Here is a 15,569-nt window from a genome sequence, read left to right on the forward strand (position 1 = left end):
AGCCTGGGTGTGGGGGAAACACACAATGGGCCAGCTGGAGCAACTGGGTCCGTGATTTGGATACATCCAATCAGTGATGAGCTGCCAAAATATTAACAACCGGTTCCCTCCTCCTCACCTCACGAGGGGGTCGGGGGGTGTGTGTCATACCCCATCCAACCCCCATGTTTTTTGACACACCCCCCCCCGGGGCCCGTGACCCATCCCCCCCCTTCCCTGTCCCCTAACTGCCCTTTGCAGCCCCATCCAACCCCTCCTCTCATTCTTGATGGCCCCCCGGGGACCCCTGCCCCATCCAACCACCCCTTCTCTCTGTCCCTGAGTGCCCCCACCACCTCATCCAACCCCTGCTGCTTCCTGATTGCCCCCCGGGATCCTTGCCCCCATTCAATCCCCCTGTTCCTGGCCCTCTGACCGCCCTGACCCCTATCCACCCCTCCACAACCCACCGAACACCCCCTCCCAGCTCCCTGCCCCCTTACCACACTGCCTGGGGCCGGGAATGGGTCCGCTCTGCCGGGACCTCGACTGGCGCCGCGGAGCCCGACTCCCCGGGCCGGGCCGGCACCGGGGCCAGAGCCGCGGAGCCCAACTCCCCGGGCCGGGCCGGCACCGGGGCCGGAGCCGCGGGGACTGACTCCCCAGGCCGGGCCGGCACCGGGGCCGGAGCCGCAGCCGCGGGGCCTGCCTCACCGGGCCGGGCCGCGCCACGGGCCCGGGCGGCCGCCGGCCGGCCGCAGCGCCTGACTCAGCGGGCCGGGCCGGCGCCGGAGCCGCAGCCACAGGGCCCGACTCCCCGAGCCAGCACCGGGGCTGGAGCCGCAGCTGCGAGGCCCGACTCCCCGGGCCGGGCCGGCACCGGGGCTGGAGCCACAGGGCCCGACTCCCCGGGCCGGGCCGGCACCGGGGCTGGAGCCGCGGGTTCCGAGCTGGGCCGGGTCCGAGCCGCACAGGCGGGACCAGCCCGAGCCGGGGGTGCTTGGCTGGGACCCGGCTGGGGCGCTCGCCCAGGGCCAGGGGGAGCCGTCCCGCCCCGCACCCGGCTTACCTGCCTGCTGCTTTTTTCAGGCTTCCCGCGAACATTTGATTCGTGGGAAGCAGGGGAAGGTGAGGAGGAGGGCGGAGCATTCAGGGGAGAGGGAGAGGTGAGCTGGGGCCGGGTGCACAGCTGCCCGAGCCTTTGTTAAATTTAAAAGCTTTTTAGAACCGGTTGTCCTGGAACAACCGGTTCTAAAAAGGCTTCTAAATTTAACAACCGGTTCTTGTGAACCGGCTGGAGCTCACCACTGCATCCAATGGATTTCAGCCCATATCAGGACAAGGGACAGTCCAAACCCCCCACATGTGGCAGATCCCATTTCCTACAGGTATCTCTCATGCTCCGCAAGATGGTGGAGACAGGACGAGGAGTGGAGGTGGCTACTGCTCCCACTGCCCTGCAGCAACACTAGGGAGGAACGAGATCTGAAGTCAAGGGCCAGATTCTGCTCCCAGTTACAGCAGTGTAAACACCACAAAATTCAGTGGAGTTGCTCAGGATTTACATCCGTGTAACAGAATTTAGCCCCAGGAAAAGTTCTGACTACGGCATGACAAGAGGGTTTGAGATGTCGTAGAGAAAAACGCCTGATGGAGCTGGCTGTGTGTGGTGAGAGGGAGCCAGAACGCCTCTGCACAGCGCCAGCCACACTTCCAGGAAGGAGCCGATGGACTGTGACTCTAGCTCCAGCACTCGATTCCCCAAAGGGGTCTGGCCAAGGGAGGGATCACGGCCGAGCCCCCGCGAGCTAGCAGAGAGGTGCACAATGTGTGCATGCAGCACCCTCTGAAAGGGTGGCACTTAGGGAAGCGCAGCTCCCATATCACATTCTGCACAGGAACGCGGGGCCGAAGCTGAAGAGAGAGCTGGTGAGAATAGCAGCTGTACTCTGAGGAACGTGGGACACTGTGCTTTGAGCTCTCACGGCCCCCTGCAATGCTCAGGACCTCCCCGCTGAGGGATCTTTGCAGCAGTGGGTACAGGTGGGTCAAATAACAGCAAGTAGCAGAAATGCCCCATGATGTTAGTATGAGATCGCCCTCTAGAGGTGGCGCTGTTACCTTGCTTGTGCAAAGTACCAGTAAGCAAGGCACCCATATAGCTCCTCCTTTACTCTGACGTGTGATGCAGGGTGGCAGCAAAATGGTTTGATCTGAGTATTTGGGGCAGGGGTGCAAGCGAGAAGAGCATCATCGCTCCAGTACCCTGCCTGCAGCTGTGAGTTATCGCTATCCAGAGGGCTCAGCTAAGGGCTGCTGCGAGTCCCAGCACTTCGACCATCCTGACTCCGTGGCACTGACATCCTCCACCACAATGTTGCATGAACATGTTGGTTTCGCCCCAGCAATGGAGATCTCCTGGCATATTTAAGGCTGACAATGCAATGTGAGGGGAGCAGGACTGGAGCACGTGAGCACCTTAGTCCCAGGGGCACTGGAGCAGCTACTCATTTAGCAATAAGAAGGCACAGAGTCAGCAGCCAGACGGGGCACTGGAGTCCCAGGTTCTAGCCTGCTGCCCATCACTGAAGTATCTGAGCACCTTCAGGAAGAGACGTCCTACTGGACCTACTGCAAACTCGTTGCCATGTGTGTGTCTTTCCTGGGCTCCCCAAGGGACTCTGACTCTACAGCCCTTCCCAGGCCTTTCCCGCGTGGCTCTGCGACTTCAGCCTGTGCGTGAGGCTCTCACGTGCTGGGTTCATCAGCTGAGCTCCTCTCCTGCTTCGGGCTCCCACATGCGAGTGCTCCCCCTGAATCGTGCTGCAGGCTCGGGGGGCTTACAGGGTCTCTCTGCCCGCAGCCTTGCTAGGGCCTTGCTGGGGTTGCCTCCCCTCGGAAGGCTTCTGCCCATCCAGCCGGGCTCTCCTGCGTGCGTGGGATTTCTGGTGTTGGAGAAGGTCTGCGCTCTGGCTGAAGCTCTTTTCGCAGTCAGGACAGCGGTAAGGTCCCTCCCCGGTGTGGAGTCGCTGGTGCTTAAGAAGGGCTGAATTCCGGCTGAAGCTCTTACCACACTCGGAGCATCTATGGGGCCTCTCCCCGCTGTGGATCCTCTGGTGGCTCGTATACTGCTGCTTGCAGCGGAAGGTCCTCTGGCACGTGGGGCACTGGTAGGGGTTCTCCCCCGCGTGGATCCTCTGGTGCCACATGAATTCCTGCTTGTAGCGGAAGCTCTTCTCACAGCCCAGGCACTTGTAGCTCTTTTCCCCAGCATGGCTCCGCTGGTGCCATGTGAACTCTTGCTGGTAGCGGAAGTGCTTATCGCAGGTGGGGCATTTGTACGGCCTGTCGCCCACGTGGGCTCTCTGGTGCCAGGTAAATTCTTGCTTGTAGTGGAAGCTCTTCTCACACTCGCTGCACTTGTATGGCCTCTCCGCTGCGTGGGCCCGCTGGTGCCAGACCAGCTCCTGCTTGGAGCGGAAGCTTTTCTCGCACCCACTACATTTATGGAGCCTATCACCAAGGTGGGCTCTCTGGTGCCACGTGTATTCTTGCTTGTAGCAGAAGCTTTTTTCGCACTCGGGGCATCTATACAGTCGCTCTTCTGGGGGGATTCTGTGGGGCACAGGCAGGACTGGGCTTTGGTCACAGCGAGTGCACAGACAGGAGGTCTCTCCTGCGGGGATTCCCTGGGATGTGGGCCGGGTTGGGCTTTGCTCACAGCGAGTGCACAGACAGGGGGTCTCTCCTGGGGGGGTTCTCCGGGGCACAGGCCGGGCTGGGCTTTGCTCACAGCGAGTGCACAGACAGAGGGTTTCTCCTGGGGGGATTCTCTGGGACAGGGGCCGGGCTGGGCTTTGCTCACAGCGAGTGCACAGACAGGGGGTCTCTCCTGGGGGGATTCTCTGGGACAGGGGCTGGGCTGGGCTTTGCTCACAGCGAGTGCACAGACAGGGGGTCTCTCCTGGGGGGATTCTCTGGGGCAGGGGCTGCGCTGGGCTTTGCTCACAGCGAGCGCACAGACAGGGTCTCTCCTGGGGTTCTCTGGGCACAGGCCGGGCTGGGCTTTGCTCACAGCGAGCGCACAGACAGGGGGTCTCTCCTGGGGGGATTCTCTGGGACAGGGGCTGGGCTGGGCTTTGCTCACAGCGAGCGCACAGACAGGAGGTCTCTCCTGGGGGGATTCTCCAGGGCACAGGCTGGGCTGGGCTTTGCTCACAGCGAGCGCACAGACAGGGGGTCTCTCCTGGGGGGATTCTCTGGGACAGGGGCCGGGCTGGGCTTTGCTCACAGCGAGTGCACAGACAGGGGGTCTCTCCTGGGGGGGTTCTCCAGGGCACAGGCTGGGCTGGGCTTTGCTCACAGCGAGCGCACAGACAGGGGGTCTCTCCTGGGGGGATTCCCTGGGATGCGGGCTGGGTTGGGCTTTGCTCACAGTGAGTGCACAGACAGGGGGTCTCTCCTGGGGGGATTCTCTGGGGCAGGGGCTGCGCTGGGCTTTGCTCACAGCGAGTGCACAGACAGGGGGTCTCTCCTGGGGGTGTTCTCCGGGGCACAGGCCGGGCTGGGCTTTGCTCACAGCGAGCGCACAGACAGGGGGTCTCTCCTGGGGGGGTTCTCCGGGGCACAGGCTGGGCTGGGCTTTGCTCACAGCGAGTGCACAGACAGGGGGTCTCTCCTGGGGGGGTTCTCTGGGACAGGGGCTGGGCTGGGCTTTGCTCACAGCGAGTGCACAGACAGGGGGTCTCTCCTGGGGGGGTTCTCCGGGGCACAGGCTGGGCTGGGCTTTGCTCACAGCGAGTGCACAGACAGGGGGTCTCTCCTGGGGGGATTCTCTGGGGCGCGGGCCGGGCTGGGCTTTGCTCACAGCGAGTGCACAGACAGAGGGTCTCTCCTGGGGGGATTCTCTGACATGCACTAAGATGAGAGCTCTCCCCACGGCTCCCCTTGCACTTGGGGCACATGGAGGGCTCTGCTCCCATGGGGGTCCCGCCGTGACCGCCTGCAGCTGGCAGGTGAGTGAACCATTTCTCACACTGGATACATTTATACAGAGTCTCTGCAGGAGTGAATGGCTGGGGAGCCAGGACGTCCAAGGGCCAGAACCTGTCCTCAGCATCACGCGGGCGTCCCCCAGAGAGTTCAAAGGGAGCTGCCTGCTCACATCCCAGGCAGCAGCGTTGCCAGGTGGCTGCAGTGAACCCGCTTTGCCAAGGAGGAGGTGGCTCCACTCCACTTCTGGCAGAGTTTCCCTGATGATCTTCTGAGCTGGACTGAGCCTGACAGGCTAATTCCCTGTCCGAGCTCTGGAGGCCACGTTCTGTGGGTCCCCCTGCTAACAGCCTGGGCACTTCCAATCCCCTGAGAGTCTCCTGCGGATAAGTCTCCTTCTTCCCCCTGATCTCAGCAACTGCTGCAATGGAGAGAGAGAATGCAGATGTTATTTATTGCATGGGCTGGAGAGAATGGAAAGCTCCTGTGAATACGTTCAGCCTATAGTGCAGTTAACATAATTACAGAGCAGCAGTCAATGACATCATGGGTTTATTTTAGGGCTGTCAATTAACCACAGTTAACTCACGCGATTAACTCACAAAAATTAATTGTGATTAATCGCAGTTTTAATTACACTGTTCAACAAGAGAATACCAATTAAATGTATTCAATATTTTGGATGTTTTTCTACATTTTCAAAAATACTGATTTCAATTACAACACAGAATACAAAGTGTACAGTGCTCACTTTATATTATTACTTTTGATTACAAATATGTGCACTGTAAAAATGATAAACAAAAGAAATAGTATTTTTCAGTTCACCTCATACAAGTACTGTAGTGCAATCTCTTTAGCGTGAAAGTGCAACTTACGAATGTAGATTTTTTTGTTCATAGAATCATAGGGATGGAAGGGACCTCAAGAGGTCATCTAGTCCAAACCCCTGCTCAAAGCAGAACCAATCCCCAGATACATTTTTTGCCCCAGTTCCCCAAATGGCTCCCTCAAGGATTGAACTCACAACCCTGGGTTTAGCAGGCCAATGCTCAAACCACTGAGCTATACATAACTGCACTCAAAAACAAAACAATGTAAAACTTTAGAGCCTACAAGTCCACTCAGTCCTACTTCTTGTTCAGCCAATTGCTCAGACATACAAGTTTGTTTACATTTACGGGAGATAATGCTGCCCACTTCTTATTTACAATGTCACCAGAAAGTGAGAACGGGCATTCACATAGGACTTTTACAGCTGTCATTGCAAGGTATCTATGTGCCAGATATGCTAAACATTCGTATGTCCCTCCATGCTTCGGCCACCATTCCGGAGGACATGCTTCCATGTTGATGACGCTCATTAAAAAAATAATGCGTTAATTACATTTGTGGCTGAACTCCTTGGGGGAGAACTGTATGTCTCCGGCTCTATTTTACATGCATTCTGCCATATATTTCATGTCACAGCAGTCTCAGATGATGACTCAGCACATGTTGTTTATTTTAAGAACACTTTCACTGCAGATTTGACAAACCGCAAAGAAGGTACCAATGTGAGATTTCTAAAAATAGCTGCAACACTGGAATGAAGATTTAAGAATCTGAAGTGTCTTCCAAAATCTGAGAGGGAAGAGGTGTGGAATGTGCTTTCACAAGTCTTAAAAGAGCAATACTCTCATGCAGAAACTACAGAACCCGAACCACCAAAAAAGAAAATCAACCTTCTGCTGGTGACCTCTGACTCAGATGATGAAAATGAACATGGGTCGGTCCGCACTGCTTTGGATTGTTATCGAGCAGAAACCATCAGCATGGAAGCATGTCCTCTGGAATGGTGGTTGAAGCATGAAGGGCCATATGAATCTTTAGCACATCTGGCACGTAAATATCTTGTGGCACTGGCTACAAAAGTGCCATGCGAACACCTGTTCTCTTTCAGGTGACATTGTGAACAAGAAGTGGGAGCATTATCTCCTGCAAATGTAAATGAACTTGTTTGTCTGAGCAGCTGGCTGAACAAGAAGTAGGACTGAGTGGACTTGTAGGCTCTAAAGTTTTTTATTGTTGAATGCAGGGTTTTGGGGGTTTTTTTAACATAATTCTACATTTGTAAGTTTAACTTTCATGATAAAGAGATTGCACTACAGTACTTGTATTAGGTGAATTGAAAAATACTATTTTCTATACTTGGTTTTTACAGTGCAAATATTTGTAACAAAAAAAAATATAAAGAGAGCACTGTACACTTTGTATTCTGTGTTGTAATTGAAATCCATATATTTGAAAATGTAAAAAACATCCAAAATATTTAAATAAATGGTATTCTATTGTTGTTTAACAGTGTGATTAATTGTGATTAATTTTTTTAATTGTGCAATTTATCCTGATTATTTTTTTTAATCACTTGACAACCCTAGTTTATTTCATGACATTAACATTTTGTTTCTATAGCATTCCCATGAGATTGGACTTTCAGCCATGCACCAGCTGGAAAACTCCTGCCCAGTTTTATGTAGAAATTATGAGCAAAATCCTGGTTCCATTAAAGTCAATGAGAATTTTGCCATTGACTTCAGTGGGGTCAGGATCTCACCCCAGAACTACATCCTACTTGGCAATCTGTATGCAGAGGGCCCAAATCAGATCTACTGGACATGGGTCAACTTCATTAACATTAAAGCAGCTCAAGCTGCTTACACAAGGTCTGCCTTTGGCCTTCTTGGGTCAATACGGCTCACAAATGTTTCTGAAATCAGTCACTAAGCTTTAAGGGTGAAGTCTTGGTCCTTTGGAAGTCAATAGGAATTTTGCTATTGACTGCAGTGAGGCTAGAATTTCATCCTAGATATCATTTCTGACCTGCTAATTGGATTCCTCTGATATTATGTCATAGCTAATCAGAAAGTCAATACAGTGTAACAAAGTCGAGGGAGACAGACAGAGGTTTGTTAAAGGGTTTCCATTTGCTTGAAGCGAATAAATAGCAGTCAGACAGGGCACTGATTGAGAGCCTCTGTCCTCCGCTAGGAAGGAGAGGAGCTCTCAAACTGTACCAATTTGGCGATTCGGTCAATTCTAGATCAGCTTGGGAAAGGGGTGGCTGTTCTCTGTGACCTTCTTTTGCTCCCAGCAAGAGAATGCCCTCTCCACTCCACTTCAAATTCCACTTTAGCAGCCTCTGCTTTGCTCCACTTCGCTCCCCAGAGCCGGTCACCCACTAGCAAGGGAAAATGAAGACCCCCATTGCTATTTCCAATGGGAGTGGAAATATAGCGGTGGGGATGCATGGCTGACACTGGCCAAAATGATGCGCCAGTAACAACAGTTACTGCGTTTGTTACTGGGAGCAAAGAGGTAACTGCCAGCCCGCAGGAAGGGGCGGCTGGGTTCCACACACTCATTGTTTCTGAATGCTTTGGAAATTGTTACTCACAGATGAAGTTAAAAGCTTTTCCATTCCCCGAGTCCTTGTGACCCTTGACACACGGCTCTTCCCCACGTTCAATCAGCCAGATAATGTCAGGTTTAGCGGCAGCATGTCCTGGTGATGGGAGAAGAGAATGACCTATGGATCCTAGGTACTTAGCTGGCCCCTCACAATCGTTAATGTGTTTATCCTCACAACCGCTGTGCAGCTGGGCAAGGTAGTTATCCCCATTTTACAGGTGGGGAACTGAGGCCCAGAGAACCCTGTGACTTGCCCAAGGTCCCCCAGACAGTCTGTGGTGGAGCAGGGAACTGAACTCAAGACTCTCACGTTCTAACGAGCGCTCTGACCACTGGACCATCCATCCCACCTAATGCGTAGCTCAGCAATTACTCACTGTCCTGTCAGCGTTTTAAAATGACACTCCTGATTTAACCCCAGCCCAGTGTATGAACTACCCGGGAAGGGAGTGAAGATCCACAGGCAAAAAAGCCTTATGGATTGAGATGAGCTGAACAACTCCTGCGAGACTCAGGTACCTGCACTTTCTGTAGAGGCATGAACGATACACGATGTGCCCCATGGCCTCAGCCATGAGCCCACTTACATCCGAACTTCTCCCTAGACACAGGAAACGTCTCCGTTCTGCTCCCACAATGGTACCACACAGCACGCAGGGAGTGCTCTCTATGGAGCCCTGCCTTGGGCAGAGCTTGCACAGCGTGTGCAGTGGTTATAGGCTCCCTGATCCTTCAGTCACCAGCGAGGACCAGGATGTGTTGCAGGGGGAGTTTAATAAATGGAAGGACTTCCCGGTCAGGGAGTTCTCTGGTTGGTGCTTAAGGCAGGGCTCTTTGTTTCATGTAATCACACTACAGAGCACGACTTGAAGGTCTCTTATTTGGGGGCTGCAGCTTCTAATGCAGTGGTCCCCAATCTTTTCTTCTGGCAGGCGCCAGAGGAAGGACCACTGCAGTGGTGGAGCCCCCGCCAAAATGCAGCCGAATTTCGGTGGCGACGCCTCTCGATGACGCCGCTTACCGTCGACATGTGACGTAATCAAGAGGCGTTGTCGCCGAAATTCGGGAGCGATGCCTCTCGATGACGTCATCTGTCGACGGAAAGTGGCGTCATCGAGAAGCGTTGTATCCGAAATTCGGGGGCGATGCCTCTCGATGACGTCATCTGTCGATGGAAAGCGGCATCATCGAGAGGCATCGCTCCCGAATTTCGGGGCCGACGCCTCTCGATGACATCACTTGTTGGCGACAAGGTTGTCATCGAGAGGCGTCCCCGCCGAAATGCCGCTGAAATTTGGTGGCATTTCGGCGGGTGCTCTCCCGGGGGCCAGGACATGGGCACGTTAGGATGCCCCCGCAGGCGCCGCGTTGGGGACCCCTGTTCTAATGAATGAGTGACCACTAATCATTACCCAGGGAGATCAAAGCCTCGTAGTTGTCCCTCATCACGTCCTTGTACAGCTCCTTCTGCCACTCTGCTAGCTCCGCCCACTCCTCCGCAGAGAAATAGACAGCGACGTCGTCAAATGTGACTGGAGCCTGAAACAGCAAATAAACCGTGATCAGCAACGTCTGTTTCAGTCACACCCTGACAGCAGCAGCCCTGGGGCCCGGCAGGGCAAGAAGAGCATTTCCTGCGTGTGTAACACACGCTGACAACACACGTTGCTGCTGGTGCCTGCAGGATGTGAATCCCCCGGGACAGCTCACACCTGTCACCGCAGGGCTCTGATGGGAACAGTGTGCAGTGGATGCAGGGACGGGGAGCAGCAGCTTGGCCTTTGTCTCGGTGGCGATTTCCTGCTGAAGCAGCACCCAGTGCCTCCCCGCCTAGCTGCAGCAGCCATGTGTTTGGATTAGAGACGTCAGCTGTTTGTTAGGCTCCACTGACTAGCAAATCCAACCTGTAACTCACACCAGCATTTACGTCACTCCCGAGCTTGTCCCAGAGACTCGCCTGGCAAATGCAAGTTGCATACGGCTGGGTCTGGCCCATCGTTTGTCAGGGCCAAGATGGAACATTTCACTGTGACTCATGGGATGAGGTCTGGCTAGGAAACACCCATCAACAGCTCCTCACGGCCACCAGGCAGGGAGCTGTTCACATGAAAGATGCTGTGGTTCATTAACGCAGGTGTAGGGCATTCATGATACATGCAGGCTGCATTATAATTCAGTCTTCAGCGCATTTTCTGTCATGTCATAGATAAATAGACTTTAAGGTCAGAAGGGACCAATATGATCATCTAGTCTGACCTCCTGCACAATGCAGGCCACAGAATCTCACCCACCCACTCCTGTATCAAACCCCTAACCTGTGTCTGAGCTATTGAAGTCCTCAAATTGTGGTTTAAAGACTTCAAAGTGCAGAGAATCTTCCAGCAAGTGACCCATGTCCCATGCTGCAGAGGAAGGCGAAAAACCCCCAGGGCCTCTGCCAATCTGCCCTGGAGGAAAATTCCTTCCCAACCCCAAATATGGCGATCAGTTAAACCCTGAGCATGTGGGCAAGACTCACCAGCCAGCACGCAGGAAAGAATTCTCTGTAGTAACTCAGATCCCATCCCATCTAACATCCCATCACAGGCCAGTGAGCATATTTACCGCTAGTAGTCAAAGATCAATTAATTGCCAAAATTCTATCCCATCATACCATCCCCTCCATAAACTTATCAAGCTTAGTCTTGAAGCCAGATATGTCTTTTGCCCCCACTGCTCCTCTTGGAAGGCTGTTCCAGAACTTCCCTCTTCTGATGGTTAGAAACCTTCATCTAATTTCAAGTCTAAATTTCCTGATGGCCAGTTTATATCCATTTGTTCTTGTGTCCACATTGGTACAGAGCTTAAATAGTTCCTCTCCCTCCCTGGTATTTATCCCTCTGATACATTTGTAGAGAGCAATCATATCTCTCCCCAGACTTCTTTTGGTTAGGCTAAACAGGCCAAACTCTTTGAGTTTCCTTTCATAAGATAGGTTTTCCATTCCTCAGATCATCCTAGTAGCCTGTTCCAGTTTGAATTCATCCTTCTTAAACATGGGAGACCAGAACTACACACAGTATTCCAGATGAGGTCTCACCAGTGCCTTGTGTAACGGTACTAACACCTCCTTCTCTCTACTGGAAATACCTCGCCTGATGCATCCCAAGACTGCATTAGCTTTTTCCACGGCCATATCACATTGGCGGCTCATAGTCATCCTGTGATCAACCAATACTCCAAGGTCCTTCTCCTCATCTGTTACTTCTAACTGATGAGTCCCCAATTTATAACAAAAATTCTTGTTATTAATCCCTAAATGCATGACCTTGCACTTTTCACTATTAAATTTCATCCTATTACTATTACTCCAGTTTACAAGGTCATCCAGATCTTCCTGTATGATATCCCGGTCCTTCTCTGTGTTAGCAATACTTCCCAGCTTTGTGTCATCCACAAACATTATTAGCACTTTCTCGCTTTTTGTGCCAAGGTCAGTAATAAAAAGATTAAATAAGATTGGTCCCAAAACTGATTCCTGAGGAACTCCACTAATAACCTCCCTCCAGCCTGACAATTCACCTTTCAGTATGACCCACTGTGGTCTCCCCTTTAACTAGTTCCTTATCCACCTTTCAGTTTTCATATTGATCCCCATCTTTTCCAACTTAACTAATAATTCCCCATGTGGAACCATATCAAATGCCTTACTGAAATCGAGATCCACTGTGTTTCCTTTGTCTAAAAATTCTTTTACTTTCTCAAAGAAGGAGATCAGGTTGGTTTGGCATGATCTACCTTTTGTAAAACCATGTTGTATTTTGTCCCAATTACCATTGACCTCAATGTAACCACTTTCTCCTTCAAAATTTTTTTCAAGACCTTGCATACTACAGATGTCAAACTAACAGGCCAGTAGTTACCTGGATCACTTTTTTTTCCTTTCTTAAAAATAGGAATTATGTTAGAAATTCTCCAGTCATATGGTACAACCCCTGGGTTTACAGATTCATTAAAAAATCTTGCTAATGGGCTTGCAATTTCATGTGCCAGTTCCTTTAATATTCTTGGATGAAGATTATCTGGGCCCCCGATTGAGTCCCATTAAGCTGTTCGAGTTTGGCTTCTACCTCGGATGTGGTAATATCTACCTCCATATCCTCATTCCCATTTGTCATCCTACCATTATCCCTAAGTTCCTCATTAGCCTCATTAAAGACTGAGGCAAAGTATTTGTTTAGATATTGGGCCATGCCTAGATTATCCTTAACCTCCATTCCATCCTCAGGGTTTAGCGGTCCCACTTCTTCTTTCTTTGTTTTCTTCTTATTTATATGGCTATAGAACCTTTTACTACTGGTTTTAATTCCCTTTGCAAGGTCCAACTCTACATGGCTTTTGGCCTTTCTCACTTTATCCTTACATGTTCTGATCTCAATAAGGTGGCTTTCCTTGCTAATCCCTCTCATCGTCCACTCCTTGTAGGCTTTCTGCTTTTTCTTAATCACCTCTCTGAGATGCTTGCTCATCCAGCTTGGTCTACAACTCCTGCCTATGAATTTTTTCCGCTTTCTTGGGATGCAGGCTTCTGATAGTTTCTGCAGCTTTGACTTGAAGTAATTCCAGGCCTCCTCCGCCTTTAGATCCACGAGTTCTTCAGTCCAATCCACTTCCCTAACTAATTTCCTTAATTCTTTAAAGTTAGCCCTTTTGAAGTAAAAAACCCTAGTCCCAGATCTATTATTGTTTATCCTTCCATCTAGTTTGAACTGAATTAGCTCATGATCACTCGAACCAAGGTTGTCCCCTACAACCATTTCTTCTATGAGGTCCTCACTACTCACCAAAACCAAATCTAAAATGGCATCCCCTCTTGTTGGGTCTTCAACTACTTGGTGAAGAAATCCATCAGCTATCGCATCCAGGAAAATCTGAGCCCTATTATTTTTACTAGCACTTGTCCTCCAGTATATATCTGGGAAGTTAAAGTCTCCCATGATCACACAATTCCCATTAGTGTTTACTTCATTAAAAACATTAAAGAGGTCTCTATCCATATCCAGATCAGATCCCGGCGGTTTGTAGCACACCCCAAGCACTATCTCAGGGGAGGCTCTAGCAGCTTTCTCTCCCAATGTGATTTTTGCCCAAGACTCTGTCTTATCCATTCCATCACTTCTTATTTCTTTACAGTTAACCTCATCATTGATATACAATGCTACTCCACCACCTTTGCCTTTATTTTTGTCTTTCCTAAACAGCACATAGCCTTCAATACCTGTACTCCAGTCATGACTACTATTCCACCATGTTTTTGTTATCCCTATAATATCCGGTTTCACTTCCTGCATCAGTAGTTCTAGTGCCTCCATTTTGTTACCTAGGCTCCTCGCACTGGTGTACAAACATCTACTCAGGTGCAAACTATCCTCCAGTATTTTTTGTGGGGAGAGAGGAAGGGGGGAGCATTTTAGCCAGCACTGAATAATGCCTTGAATGAGCTGGGGTGGGATGGGGAAGACTGGCGTGGGGCTCAGAGGGCACTTACAGAAGGAACGTTGGCAGAGGAGCCTATGCTGCATGGGGAACATAAGGAGATGACACGTTAATAATAACTAATAACACCTCCCTCCTGTACAGCACTTTTCAAAAGGAGATCTCCAAGCGCTTCACAACTGTTAGTGCAGGGGTTCTCAAACTGGGGGTCAGGACCCCTCAGGGGGCCGTGAGGTTATTACATGGGGGGGTCATGAGCTGTCAGCCGCCACCCCAGACCCCGCTTTGCATCCAGCATTTACGACGGTGTTAAATATAGTTAAAAGTGTTTTTACTGTATAAGGGGGTGGACTCACTGGCTCGCTATGTGAAAGGAGTGTTGAGACTCCCTGGGTTAGTGTATTATCCTGACAGCCAGCCCCGCCCCCCTGAGCCCGCCGGTGGGGCGGGGCGGTGGATGAGCCCATTGCACAGATAACAATTGAGGCCCAGCGAGGCAGGGGCTCGGCCCCGGGACCCGGGAAGTCCGTGGCAGGGCAGGAAATGGCCCCCAGAGCCAGCGCGGTGCGCGCAGCCCCGGCCCCGCGGTGGGCCCCGCGGCAAAGCCCTACCTGAGCGCAGCGCGGCCCAGCCATGCCCCGGCCGGCCGGGGGCGCCTCTCATCGGGCAGCGGCAGGTTCGGTCTCTCGGCTGCAGCCTCCCCGCTGCCGGGCTCCACGCCACGGAGCCCGGCCCGGCCCGGCCCGGCCGCCGCGCGGGAGGGGCGAGCCCAGCCGAGCCGAGCCGAGCCCGCTGCAGACGCACAAAGGCCGCAGCTGCCCCGGGCTCGGGGCGGCCGAGGCGCGTTTGCAGCCGCCGCGCCGGAGGCTCCCGAGGCAGCAGTTCAGCCCCTCCGCGGGCCGCGCGTCTTCCCGGGACCCCGCCCGCGGCCGAGCCCAGCCCCAGCCCCGCAAACGCCGCGTCGCGGCGCCGCTCTCCGCGCCCAGCCGCTGCCCGGCCCAGCCCGAGCCCCCGTCCCCCGCTGGGGTGCGCCGCCCTCCGGCTCCGCGGGCCCAGCCACGGCGGGAAGCGGGGCCGGGGCAGCTGCCGCTGGGGGCGAGTCACCGCCGGTCCAGGGGCGCGCGGGAGCCGCAGAGCGGGACCCCGGGGGCGGGGAGCTGAGAAAAGGGCGGGGGGGGGCACCTGTCTAGGGGAGCTCGGCGGCTGGGCAGGGCGGGGGACCTGCTGCTGGGGGGCTGCTCGCTCCACTAGCACAGCTCTGCCCCGGGGCCTAAAGCGGGGGGCGGGGGGCGGGCGGTGCGGACCTGGCAATAAACAAACCCCCAAATTCTGAACTGCCCACACCCGCCCAGCAACGCCTCCCCGCACCGAGTGAGAGGCCCCCCCCCTTCACATAGCGCTGTGAGCACGGGGGCTTCCTGCCCTTCTGACGCCCAGGGGTTGCTGCTGAGCTCGGAGCCCCCGGGCCCTGCCTCACTCTTTCCCGCGCTCTGGCTAGTGAGCCATGGGGCACTGCCCGGGCAGCGCCGCTCAGCTGGCCTAGCACAGGTCGGGGAGGGCAGCCCATGGCCTAGCGATGCTGGCGAGGGAGAGGAGCCGGGTTTGATGCAGCAGGGCAGCCCTGGGCCACCATCCAAACAAGACGGTCTGAGCTGGTCTCCCCCAGTCCTGGT

General features: G+C 53.3%; 1 protein-coding gene across 1 annotated transcript; it reads right to left on the minus strand.

Moving 5' to 3' along the window:
- Positions 1 to 1,221: 1,221 nt before the first annotated feature.
- On the minus strand, positions 1,222 to 14,590 carry LOC120386291 (zinc finger protein 850-like). Its single transcript, XM_039505445.1, has 4 exons — positions 14,508 to 14,590; positions 9,834 to 9,960; positions 8,408 to 8,515; positions 1,222 to 5,392 (listed from the first exon to the last, which is right to left on the minus strand). The coding sequence occupies exons 1-4, from the start codon at positions 14,529 to 14,531 to the stop codon at positions 2,820 to 2,822; spliced, it is 2,832 nt and encodes a 943-aa protein (XP_039361379.1). The 5' UTR covers positions 14,532 to 14,590; the 3' UTR covers positions 1,222 to 2,819.
- Between the last annotated feature and the right edge of the window lie 979 nt (positions 14,591 to 15,569).

Source organism: Mauremys reevesii, linkage group 18 (genome assembly GCF_016161935.1).
Source record: "Mauremys reevesii isolate NIE-2019 linkage group 18, ASM1616193v1, whole genome shotgun sequence".
In the NCBI taxonomy this organism is placed as follows: domain Eukaryota; kingdom Metazoa; phylum Chordata; order Testudines; family Geoemydidae; genus Mauremys; species Mauremys reevesii.